Raw genomic sequence first — 13,158 nt, 5'->3', positions numbered from 1 at the left:
TGTGAACCAAGACCTCCAAGGAAGAATAGGACTACTTCTACTTCGTCAAATCCATGCGTGGGAGTCTTTCTTAATAGGCTTTTGTATCTGTCCCATGCATGACCTAGTAATTCCTCCATGCCTTGCCTGAAAGATGATATCTCTTGCTTCCCTTTGTTTACCTTGGATTGTGGGAAGTATTTGTTCAAGAACTTTGTCACCACAGCTTCCCACTCTGTAAAGCTCCCTTCTGGAAAAGAGTTCAACCAAAGCTTAGCGTTGCCTCCCAATGAGAATGGAAACAGGCTAAGTTTGATTGCTTCGTCAGGCACCCCATTTATCTTCACTGTATTGCAAATTTCATTAAAGGTTGTGAGGTGCTCATATGGGCTTTCATGAGATAACCCATTAAATTGGTTACTCTTAACTAGTTGGATTAATGCCGGTTTCACCTCCATATTAGCTGCATTGACCCTCGGTCTTGCTATACTATTGAAATGCTGAGGGCCAACTACATTAGTGTAATCTGCAAGAGTTCATCCAACATTATTATTCTCCACCTCCTCAGTGCTATGGGAAGAACCTTGTGGTGAAGGTTGTAAAAGAATTTCCGAAGGAGGGAAAAGTTCTCTAGATGTATGGATTCTTCTTCTTCGTCTACTCTCGTCTAAGCCTTCAAGAAGAGGTTCCGAGGTTTTCTTGTTTCTAGTTCGAATTGCTTCCTGCATACACAAGAAAACAAGCCACTGGAAAAATTTGTTAGCACAAAAAGATATAGAAGATATAAAATAAGAGATAAGAAGATAAAATAAAAATAGAAAAATTAAAAAAACAGAAAAATAAAATAAAATAATAACCAAAAAAATAAAAACAGAAAAATAAAATAAAATAATAACCGAAAAATAAAAAGAGAAAATAAAAATAGAAAAATAAAAACAAAAAACAAAATTCACAACAAGTCAAAAATAATCAAAAATCACACAAATAGACTAGTTAAACCACGAGTCATCGGCAATGGCGCCAAAAACTTGATGACAAATTTATGAACACCGAAAAACGACGCCAAAAACATGTTTAACCCTCTGCAAGTGTGACCGAATCGTATCAAATAATAAACTCGGTAAGACCAAGTATCATTCTCCCAAAGGACTCACGGCCTAGTTAGTTATATGATTTCTTGATTATTTAAGACTTGTGAACAAATGGTTATAGGTTTCAAATGCAAAAGACAAAAAGTAAACATGTATGCATGTGATGATCAATGGGAAAGAAGAACACAAACACTGAACAAATTATATGGATGAGTATGTTGTTGGGGTAATCAATTTTATCTTATCCACTCTCATATATTGTAGGAATTCATCATTCTTTTCATCAATGTTAATGCCACTCTCCAAATTACCTTAAACCCGATGTCTCGGCGAAGAAAGCCTATCATTAATTATGAGTTCATACAATTCCTAGCATCTCTAATAATTAATTCTGAAGCACAGAAGCTTAAAGGCAACCAACCCTCATATCCCTATGTCTAGGCGATATTGCTTTTGGGAGAATTTCCCTAGATCTAGATTTTACCGTATGTGTCCATATCAATAAAACCAATAATCATGACATCAAATGAGTTAAACAATGCATGCTTTGAGAAAAGAGGAAAAACCCTAACAATTAATGAAAGAAAGCATGTATCATAGATATGATGTTTAAACACACAATTCCATATATGAGAGCTTCAAAAGATTAAATTGATTCCCCAACAACAATACAAAGTTTAGTTCACCATATTCATGGTGAAACTAGATGAAATACAATGAAATAGTGAAAGATAGAACCCTAGAAAGATGAGTAGGTAGCCTTAGCATCCAAAATCTTCCTCCAAGGGGTGGAAAGATGCGTGTTGGCTTCTTCTCCAGCCAAAGATACAAACCCTAGGAAGTCCGAAAGCTTATATACTATTCGAAATATTACAGAAAAGTGGGCCTAAGCCCAAAATAATGGCGCTCAGCGGTAAGTGCGTGTGTTGAATTCTTCCCCTCAGCTGCACTTTCTCCGTAACAGTTGCTTGAATAAACTTCAATTAAAAATGCATGAAAACCAAATAAAAAGGCAATGAGTAAATCAGTAAATTGAGATTAGCATCGAGTTTTTTCTTCATCAATCACTTCAGGGCTTTCTTATATTAAGCAAAGATAAAAATCACCCCTTCATTTCAAAAGAAAAGAAAGAGTGCTTCTAACATTCTCCATGAAAAACGTTCAAAAGCTGAGCCTCCGACAACAAGTGGCAAGTGGCGACTCCCTATTTTCTAGGCCGTGAGTTCTCTCTTTTCTGAGGATGGGGTCCACACACAAAAAACCCTAGGGTGCCAAGTCATCCACCCCCACTTTTGGGCCTAGTTCATTTTGCCAAAATTTGGCTCAATCTACAAAAGTTAATCCAAAAAAAGCCTAAACTACTAAATTACAATATTATAATTCTAAAATGTCTATGCGGAGAGTCTTGAATTATTTAGCATCCTTCCTAATGTCCTAGAATGTATTTCCAAAATTTTCCCTACAATCAATAATGAAAATAATAAGCTCAGATAATTCAAATTAATTAAAATAAGAATTTCTGGTCAAATTAAGCACAATTAGAAAAAATGGAGAAATATTGGACATTCAAGCATAATTCCCTGATTAAATCTAGCACAATAAGCTAAGTGAAATCGAGAAAATAATGACTCATCAAAATAGACCACACTTAGTCTTTTACACTCCTGGGCAAAATCAAGACGCAAATCAAGGAATAGTTCAGAGGGCATCTAGGGTACGACACAAACTTAGCACACAAAAAACAAAGACTCACGAGAAAACAAACAAAATTACACAGTCCTCAAGAAATCTGGACAGAAAAAAGAAGTAGACAATATCCAACACAGAATGAATCAAAGAAAGCAGATACTCACGAAATCATCCAAGCAATTTCAAGCGTGGTGAAATGATCAATCAGCTTAGGAGATCAATCAAAAGTAACAAAACCCCATAGATGCACTATCAGTGTTTCTCTCAAGTGTCTAGGGTAAACAATGTCAACTCAATGCACTCAAGAAAGCAAACACAAACAGAGTTGGCAAGCCTCTAATACCAACACTAAAAAGCATATGCATGTTCAAATCAAAAGGTCTTTTATGGATGTAATGGGGCCAAGGACAAGGGAGGATAAATATGGATGTGAAGCTACAAACCAAAAGAAATAGAGGAGCAATGGAGAACAAGTGTAAACACAGTCAAATCACACCCAAAACCTCTAATTTAATCCTCTTCTTGACTCCATTATTCACACAATTTTTTATTTTTCTCATTTTTCTCTATTTTTTTTTCTTTTCTCATCTTGTCTCTTTTCTTTTCTCTCTCTTTAGCACACAACTGTACGAGACAAGATATAAATCATATTTCCGAAAACAAAACAAGAAGAGGAACCAACTAGCCAATTCATCAGAATCCCCAGGGAGACCACACTTGTTCCCAAGACACTTCCAAAGCTCCAAAATTCCCTAAGGTTAAGGTAATCATGGTTTTTCACTTAGGACTAGTGTATGAGCTTCAAAACAAAGAAATGAGGAAAGTATAGGCTCAAAAGGGTTATCAAAGGATTAGAACAAGGTGAGCTTATTTGGCTAGAAAGGCTCAAGAACAAAATTGCCTTTATCACTTCCAAACATGCATATCAATCAAGAATTATCAACAAGAGTCAGGACAAGGCATATGCGCAAGCAATCAAGAGACATATCAAACACAAGAAAGAACATCAAGTGACTCAAATCTCACATAGGGTAATTGTGTCACAATCAACTCAACCTCTCAAACATCATAATCATCTTCCCAAGCAAAGAAAACAAGGAATTCAAACCATAAGAGTATCAATGAAGTGAAAGACACATCTACAACCTAAACAAAGTCCAGAAATCAAGAGAAACATGCTAAACTGTACACAAGACACAACAAAAACAACCTAGAAAAGAAAAAAATTTAACAAAGAAAACAAAAACTAACAAGGAAAATAGAAATCTCCCCCAATAGACCACACTTAAATTACACAGTGTCCTCAATGTGTCATAAGCATATGATCAGAAATTAGAACAGTCAACAGATCATGGACAAGGGTAATAAAAGTGAGGAAAGGAGGAGAAGGAAAAAGGAAACTCCCCTGGTCATGGTGGAAGTTGCCAATTTTGGACTATCAGGGAGATGTCTTCCACCACAGGATCCACCAAGGAAGTTTTGAGGAAGAACTGCTTCATCCTCCAGATTTGATCGAGCAGGGAAATGTCTTCCACAGTTGGATCTAAGAAGAAATGATCGTTGATGAGCGGGTTCAGCCGGTGCCTATTGATCTTCAAACTGTTGTGTATGTAAGCACCTTTGTCTTCCACTGTGGGTGCATGTTGGTCAAGTTCATGTGTACCTCCTGCAATAGGGTTAGTGCAATGTGGCTCCAAAGAAATGACATGCATAGGTATAAGACACAATCCCAATTTATCAAACTGAACCTCAAATATACTCTCAGAACATGAATCACTTTCACATTTAGAAACAATATTAACAACAAGCTCATATTCATGTTCAGTGCATGGATAAGAAGTATTCAGATAGGATGGCAAAAGTTGTTTCTCATCATGCAAAGATTGGAAATAAAAAGCATGCTCATCAACATCATAATCATCAATATACCCATCAACATCATAATCCTTAAAAGCATAATCATCAACAACATAATCAAATTGAGGTATGTTTACCTCCACTTCCTTGAAGATTGGCAGAATGGTGGTAGATGAAGATGGTCTACCTGGCTCAAAGGTGTTGCTCATACCTGCCTAGTCCTCAAAATCTTTATCAGGATCTATCTCCTCAAGTGCAAGTGTAGGGACATCTGAAGGTGGGAAAGTAGGTGGCACAATGAGTGCAAGACTCTGGTTCCCATTTCCTATGTGGATGACACTGACATCATCAGGAATCTGAACAGTCTGAAATGGTGATTCCTCTAAGTCTTGAGGTTGTTCCTGATTGAGCTGAGTAGCCATCTGTCGTATCTGATTGCTCAAACATTGAAGGTGTGCTCTGTTCTCTTGCTGAAACTGAAGGTTCTGCATGGTCATCTTCTCCAACAACTCTTGCAATGTAGGCTCAGAAGTAGAAGGCTGAGGAGCTATTTGGGTAGGAGCATCATATTGCTGACTCTGGCATTGTTGGACAGGTGAATGCATACAAGCATTCTGAGATGGTGCTTCCTGATATTGCTGTGGAGCATCATACCATCCCAAGCTAGGGTCATTCCATCCAGGATCGTTGTTGTAACCATATTGAGCATGGAAAAATTCATCCAAGAACATATTCTTAAGATCTTCCCAAGAAGTGATGGATCCTGGAGGAAGACAATACAGTCAATCCCTTGCTGCTTCTTGTAATGAATGTGGGAATGCCCTTAAGAACATGTGATCAACCGGGACATTTGGAGGCTTCATTGAAGAGCAAATGATGTGGAATTCCTCCAAATGTCTATGTGGCCATTCACCTGCAAAACCATGAAACTTAGGCAGCAAATGTATCAGTCTAGAGGTGAGAATGCAATGAACATCATCCTCATTAAGTGAAACTGACTCCCAAAGAGCACTCTCAAGAATGAGAGGATGTGTCATATTGTTCTTAACATAGAATTCAGCATGAGAACCATAATCAGAGTAATATACAGAAGGAGAATCATAGTCATAGGCACAAACAGAACAAGCACTATTCACATAACCAAAATAGGTAGACATGTAGAAGGAAGTGGGAAGGTAGAAAGGAAATGCACAAAATTATGAAAGAAACAAAACAAAACACAATTAAACACGCAACTCACACACACAAAACAAAACATCACACTCACAACACAAAACAAAACACAACACACACTAACACAACAAAAGACCTAAGACCGAACCGTTGGTCCCCGGCAGCGGCGCCAAAACTTGATGCGGCTGTCGCGGCCCATCAAATTTGATGTGCATTAAAAATGCAGTATAGTGCTAGGAAGTGACTCCTAGGTCGTCTCTCAAGGACCAAATGTGGTTCAGTCAATAGGTCGAACACGTAGTGGGGGGTTGGTGAAGAGTTTTGTGAATGCAGATGAACTAAATTAAAACTGGAAATTAAATACAACCAAACATAATTGAAAACATTGAAATAAATGAACAAAGCATGAAGACCGAATGGTCCTACAGATGACCGAACGGTTCTACATTGAGACCGAACGGTCTCTAAAGCAAGTGAGGAAGTTGGAAATGCAGGAAGATAAAGAAGCCAAACAGAATAGACAACATGAAAACAGTAAATTGAATGATCCTAAAGCAAGATGTGTGAACTAATTAACATGCAAGAAATAAATGACAAAACGCATCAATGCTCTTAAATTGCAATGTTGAACTAACAAATTAAATGCACATTGGAATAAAGCTTGGAAATTGTAAAACAAAATCCCCACCGATTCAAGCATCGACACAATATAAAGAGACCTTTTTAGAGCTAAAGCAAAATAAAAGACAAATCTGCAACGCTTAATGTGGCAATGACACTGCTAAAAAATAAAAGGCATCTTCCTGGAAGAATAGCCATGAAGATTCCAGCCAGGCCGTGACACCTCTTCACCCAAAATCCAAAGAACCGTGAGCGCACCAAGCTGAAATCAGTGTTTGTTGGCTGCAGGTGTGCTTCCTCGTGACACCACTTGCTTGTTGAATCACCATTCTTCCCTCTCCACCGCTTCAGCCGTGTGCTTTCTTTCTCTTAAACAACACTTTTATTAATCAAACGGGTGCAGTAATTAACTTCCCAAAAGCGAAACGCAACAGCCCTCCTCATTCTAGCACCGCTTCTTCAATCTTTCTTCTCCAACGCCAATGAGTGCAGCGTGTGCTCCTTCCCTTTCTGTGTGCACACCACTCCAGCCCTCTCTTCCGTGGCGGCTGCTCTCCCTTTCAATTGAGAATCATATCCTCTTTTCTTAGGTGGCGGCTCCAACACGTCCCAGCTCTCTCCTCGTGAAGCCCATGCCTTCCAAATTGAATCAACGCTGCTACACCGCTCTCTTCTATGTTGCTGCTGAAATGAAAAGGGAGAAATAACAAATGCAACAAAAAAAAAAGAAATTAACGTTGAGCTCTCATTTTCTTTCTCCGTAACAGCTGCTTGAATAAACTTCAATTAAAAGTGCATTGATGAGTGCATATTTATGCCCACATTTATGTTTGAAAATTAAATTTTTGATGGGATAATTGTGTTTAAATGGTTGATTTTAAGTGAATTTGTGATGATTGGAATTATTGGGTTTGGGAAATAAAGAGACGTAAAAAGTAAATTTTAGCGCATAAATTATTCTTGGATGTTCTAATGTTTATTTGTGCAACTGAGAATATAACTTTTATTGGTCCAAATGGCAATTCAAGGCCCAAAATCAAGTTTTATTTGGAAAATAATGTACATATAGGCCAAACAGACAAGCTTTACCCTTGCACCCCCTAAAATCCCTACATACACTCTTATTTCTGAAACAGGCCAAAGACCAAGCCCAAACACTAAGCCATTTCTACTACACCTCCCTAAGTTTCCTATACACACCCCTCCTAAGCTAGACTCCACCAGATCATGCCACGTGTCCAAATCCTCCCACACAGATCTAGCCAACCACATCTCGCCACCACCTGCACTCAGAAAAACCACACAGCAAAACCCAGAACAGAAATCGCCACTGCAACCATCGAGGCAGCTCCACAATCTCGAGCTTCTCCTCTTTTCCTCACGGCACGCAGGCGGCAAAAGGGGAAGAGCCTTTCCCCAATTCTGAACCCTAATTTTGGGAAGGAAGGACCCTGACACGTGTCGAGCTCCCATTGGGCGCGTCCTCCTCTAGTCAAAGTTGGTCAATAAGTCTTCTCTGGTCAAAGTCTGGTCAACTGAGGAGCTTTCTTGCAATTTCAGAAATTTAGAAGGGGCTAAAGTGTATATAGAGGAAATTTCAGGGTATTTATGCAATTTTGGAAAGTCAAAAAAGATAAAAAATAATATTCAGTTGTTGAATTAATTTAATTTGGGAATATCAACAGAAAATATCTTCCAAATAATGTTATAATTATTTAAATCTTTTAGTTATTTGGAAGATATAAGATAAAAGATTCTATCAACTGAATATTTAGAGTCCAAGCCCAATCAAGCCTATTTAAAGAGACCTAGGGGACTTCACTTGAAAAATTCATTCTCTCATACTCCTCTCACTTTTCTTTCATCTTGTATTCAACTCCATTCATGGAGAACTAAGCATCTAGGGCTTTTCTGCTGTAATTCCCTGATGGATTCTGAGGTTACGTTAAGTTAATGCAATTGTTTATTTTGATTATTTATTTAAGTTGTTCTATCTCTATGTGTTTCATCTCTCTATCTTGTTAAAAGCAAAGATTTTTGCATCATAATATGTTTCAATCTACATGCATATTGATTATATGGGTTTTAGGGTTTCTAGGTTTAAATTGAGAATCTACTTTGATTTAATTTAGGAACTTTCATATGATTAAATGGTTTTTACTATCAATTGAGAATGTACTTTGATTGATTAGTAATAATTTCAACTATAATCAATTTAGAATTTACTTTGATTGATTAGCTTTTAGTTTGGTTAGGAGATTTAAGAATAGACATGATTAAACACAATAGAATTTGATTGAGAATGTACTTTGGTTGAATTTATTGTGAATAATCTAGAAAGGTTTTGCATTTGATTGAGAATTTACTTTGTTTCTTTGTTAGATTCTCCAGCTGTTGATTTATAACCTTATTCTGAGCAAGCAAGGCATCATTTGACTGCAATTGTAGAACCCCTTTCGGTTGAACAGAGGCTCCTCTTTCACTATGCATTTCATTGTCATTAGCAGCCATGTTCTCTATCAATTCTGTTGCTTCCTCTAGAGTCTTACATTTAATATTACCTCTAGTTGAGGCATCTAACATCAACTTGGTTTGTGAACCAAGACCTCGAAGGAAAAGTAGAACTACTGCTGCTTCATCAAAACCGTGCATGGGAGTCTTTCTCAAAAAGCTTTTGTACTTGTCCCATGCTTGACCTAATGTCTCCTCCATGCCTTGTTTGAAAGAAGAGATCTCTTGCTTCCCTTTGTTGACTTTAGATTGTGGGAAGTATTTATTCAAAAACATTGCAACCACAACTTCCCATTTTGTAAAACTACTTTTTGGAAAAGAATTTAACCATAACTTAGCATTGCCTCCCAATGAGAAAGGAAACAAGCTAAGCTTGATTGCTTCATCCAACACTCCATTTATCTTCACGGTGTTACAGATTTCATTGAAGGTGGTGAGATGTTCATATGGGCTTTCATGTGATAGCCCATTAAACTGATTACTTTTCACCAACTGTATCAACGCCGGTTTCACCTCCATGTTTGCAGCATTGACCATCAGCCTTGCTATACTGTTAAAATGTTGAGGGCCAACCACAGTGGTGTAATATGCAAGAGTCTGACTACCATTATTCTCCTCTGCCATGATTTCAGTGTTATGGTAACACCTTTGTGGTGAAGGTTGTAAGAGTGTCTCAAGAGAAGGGAATAGTTCTCTTGAAGTTCGAACTCTCCTCCTCCTTCAACTTTCGACCAAGCCTTCAAGAAGAGGTTCTGAGGTTTTCTTGCTTCTAGTGCGAATTGCTTCCTACATACACAAGAAAACAAAACCCTAGAAAATTTTTGTTAGCATAAGAAGATAGGAAAGAGAAGAAATAATCAAAGTATATAGTAGAAAAGATAACACTACAAAAATAACATAATTTAGTAAGGGTTTTTTTTCTGGGGGTTAAAAACCCCTACTAATTTATGGCTGTTTTATTTAAAAATCGCAAAAACTTAACTTTTCTTTTTACAGATTATTAAACAAAACAACAGTTAAATTGCTTTTAAAATTTTTTTAAAACATATTTTTGGTGATTCTTTAATAGAACCCAATAACCAAACCCTAATTTTCACCTTTCCACGCTTCATTTTTTATTTTTTTTCTTCCCCCTTCATTTTCACTTTTCATCGTCTTCGCGCCTCACATTTCATTTTCAATCTTCGCGTCTTCTCTTCTCCTTTTTTCCTTCTCCACGCCGCACTTTTTCTTCTTCTTTCTCCACGCCGCGCCTCTCAATTTCTCTTTCCTTCCTCACTTTTCCTTTTTCACCTCTCCACTTCGCGTTTTGCTTCTCTGGCGGCGTGAGGCCATGACTGTAGTACGATTTCGATGCGATGAAGGTTAGTGATGGAGGTTTTGCTTTTGTCTGTTTACGAATTGGATTCTGATTTTGCAAGTTTATGCGCAAGGAAAATGTGATTTGCGAGAGTTTTGCGGTGCTGGTTCACTGCTGGTGCGATTTCAATTTGATTTAGGGTTTCTCTTGTTCGTGAATGCAGGTAGCTGGCTCGTGAATGCAGGTAGCTGGCTCGTGAAGAAGATGCAGACAGTGAGGTGTTGATGGTTGCACGAATCTAGCTCGTGGTCTGATTCGGGGCTTTTCTAATTTAGTACAAATAGATAAATATAATGTAAGTAATGAATTTTAGGATTAAATGTTGTAGAAGTACAGTATACTGGAAATTTATTAGGGTAGTTTTTGAATGTTAATGTTGATTTGTTTTAATATGAACTTAGAGATGTTGTTTTGCTTGTCTTTGCCAACAAGCAAGATCTTCCTAATACAATGAATGCTGCAGAAACAACCGAAGAGCTTGGTCTTCATTCACTCCGTCAATGTCACTGGTATGTATGGTCCTTATGTAAAGTTTCCATTGATGATCTTGACGATTTGAATTTTCTTGCATATATATATATATATATATATATATATATATATATATATATATATATATATATATATATATATATATATATATATATATGAGAGGAACATTCGTTGATTAGTCTGTAACTTCAGTGCTATATTTTATTTGACCAAAGAGATTTGAATGTGAGCAAACCCTTCTCATTCAATTGCTTGATTCATGGAAAAGAAATTCTGAGTCAGCTTCGTGAACTAATAAAGTTGGAGCTGGACTTGTTTCATGGAGAAGTAGATGCTGCTGAACCACAAAAGCAATTTGAAAATTTGTCTACAGGTTTTGAACGTGACATAGAGACTAATATGTTTCCTTCATATGAGGTAAACCTTACATTTCATTTGTTCTTATCCATTCCCTCATCTGATTACATTTGAAAATTTCTCTACTGGTTTTAAAGGTTGATTGGTGAATTTCGTTGAAAATGTCATTAAAGTAACTTATTTTATAATAATTATGAATAAGTAAAAGCATTCGTGTTATTTTTGTAGGGGTTGTTTGGTTTTGTGGTTGATAAGAAGTAGCAGAAGATTCAATAGTGCATAAGATTATTACCATGGAATAATTTAACATGAAAAAGTAAATGGCATACCACTTTAGACATTGAAGAAATCATTGATTGATGACAGAGATTGGTCTCTAAAACTAATAATTGAAAGAGATGAAAGGACTAAAGTATCCTGGTATGAAAGTTAATCTAAAGGGAGTAGTCATTGGTGTTTTATGTTATGTATTTAAGTCGACTTTATATTTAATTAAACATATTATTTATTGATTGTAACTAGTACATATTTTAAAAAAGCATTTTTTTAATATTATTACAAGAAGACAAAGACAAACATCATGTGTCAATTCTTAGTTTATCCACTTCCATTTTTTTGGGTGTTATACTATTATATTCTTCTTTTTACTTTTCTACTTTGTTACATAAGCTACTTTGCTTATGTAACATAATTTTTCTACTTTACTTAAATTACTAGTACTGTGAGCATAATAACTAGATTATTTTTATCATTCTATTTCAGATAAACAAATAATGATTTGTGCCAAATGTTGTATTGCAGATAAACAAACCTTGTCGCCCATTGGCATCAGGGGATTATTCTTTTGGAACTGGTCTCATTCTCATGTTTGATTCTGGTATTATATCTAACATCATGACTCCTATCTCATTGCATTATGTTTGATTCAAGGAACCAATTACTTTCTCCATTATTTTATTCCTCGTTTCTCATTTTAATCTCCTTTACAGAATAAAAAAAATGGAAGTGGATAAACTTAGAAAAATCATATATATATATTCTACTCTATTTTCTTACATAAGCTTACTATTTCACTAAGTGAGGATTTAAAGCAGTAGGACAGGATGGTAATCCTAAAATAATTTTTTTATTACTAATGATATTGCTATGTTATTTTATTGAATATGCAAGTAAGCTAACAAGGCCTCAAATGTTCTGTTTACCATTTTTTGTAAATTTTAGTTGGTTCATTTATCTTTGAATGTCATTCAATCATTTTAAGCATGTTCTCTTATCTCCTGAAATGAGGTTTAATGTCATGGAAATGATCTTTTTTTATTTAATTATGAATTTATTATTTTAGCCCTTTTCTACTTGAACACAATAGAAACAACCACTACCTAGGCTTTTGTACACAATTCCAGTGCAACGTACTCTGTTTCACAGTTTCAGTTGTGACAAGTTTAAAAATCTATTTTGCTACAAAACTGTCTTTGATTGCTTTTAACAATGGAAAAAGTTCTAGTTAAATCGTTAATAACTTGTGTATGTTATCTTATATTTTAGATTTGTCTACTTATCAATTTTTCTTGTTTTCTTAGGGATGAGACATTTGAAATTCTTGGAGAAAAATTGCTTTCATGTTAATAAAAGCTCCATGGTTATCACTTTTGGTTGATTTTGAGGACGAAGAAGTAGATATTGGCTCCATGCATGTATCAGAAAAGTATGCATTTTTACTTTGTTCTCAGACATTTGAAATTCTTGGAGAAAAATTGCTTTCATGTTAATAAAAGCTCCATGGTTATCACTTTTGGTTGATTTTGAGGACGAAGAAGTAGATATTGGCTCCATGCATGTATCAGAAAAGTATGCATTTTTACTTTGTTCTCAATACTTAAAGATTTGAGGTGCAACTTTTGTCGCAAATGAATTAAATGGAGCTGAGCAGTTTTGGTGGTGTAGTTCAAGTATAAAGCAACATTTTGAATGTGTTGTTTTATGGCTAGAACGAGAATTGCAGTAGATATTGGATTCTGTGTATTTGGC

General features: G+C 36.0%; 1 protein-coding gene across 14 annotated transcripts; it reads left to right on the top strand.

Moving 5' to 3' along the window:
* The first annotated feature begins 10,046 nt into the window (after positions 1–10,046).
* On the top strand, positions 10,047–12,930 carry LOC128195475 (uncharacterized). Of its 14 annotated transcripts, none has more exons than XM_052873233.1 (6): positions 10,047–10,285; positions 10,445–10,576; positions 10,683–10,790; positions 10,966–11,190; positions 11,932–12,007; positions 12,711–12,930. In XM_052873233.1, exons 3-6 carry the CDS (start codon positions 10,782–10,784, stop codon positions 12,785–12,787), a joined length of 387 nt encoding a protein of 128 aa, XP_052729193.1. In that variant the 5' UTR covers positions 10,047–10,285; positions 10,445–10,576; positions 10,683–10,781; the 3' UTR covers positions 12,788–12,930. The 14 variants fall into 14 exon arrangements, 8 of the variants coding, with proteins under 8 accessions (XP_052729193.1, XP_052729197.1, XP_052729194.1 ...); XR_008247069.1 differs by having other exon boundaries at positions 10,048–10,285; positions 10,714–10,790; positions 10,989–11,190; XR_008247067.1 differs by having other exon boundaries at positions 10,048–10,285; positions 10,989–11,190.
* The last annotated feature ends 228 nt before the right edge of the window (positions 12,931–13,158 follow it).

This window comes from Vigna angularis, chromosome 2 (assembly GCF_016808095.1).
Source record: "Vigna angularis cultivar LongXiaoDou No.4 chromosome 2, ASM1680809v1, whole genome shotgun sequence".
Lineage (NCBI taxonomy): Eukaryota > Viridiplantae > Streptophyta > Magnoliopsida > Fabales > Fabaceae > Vigna > Vigna angularis.
Note: the sequence above shows the minus strand (reverse complement) of the source record. Positions and strands in the feature narration are given on the sequence as shown.

What these genes read in the sequence shown, in the direction of transcription:
- LOC128195475 (XM_052873233.1), top strand. An exon ending in ATATGTTTCCTTCATATGAG is followed by an intron (nt 11,191 to 11,931) that starts GTAAACCTTACA and finishes GTTGTATTGCAG; the next exon opens with ATAAACAAACCTTGTCGCCC. An exon ending in CATTCTCATGTTTGATTCTG is followed by an intron (nt 12,008 to 12,710) that starts GTATTATATCTA and finishes TTGTTTTCTTAG; the next exon opens with GGATGAGACATTTGAAATTC.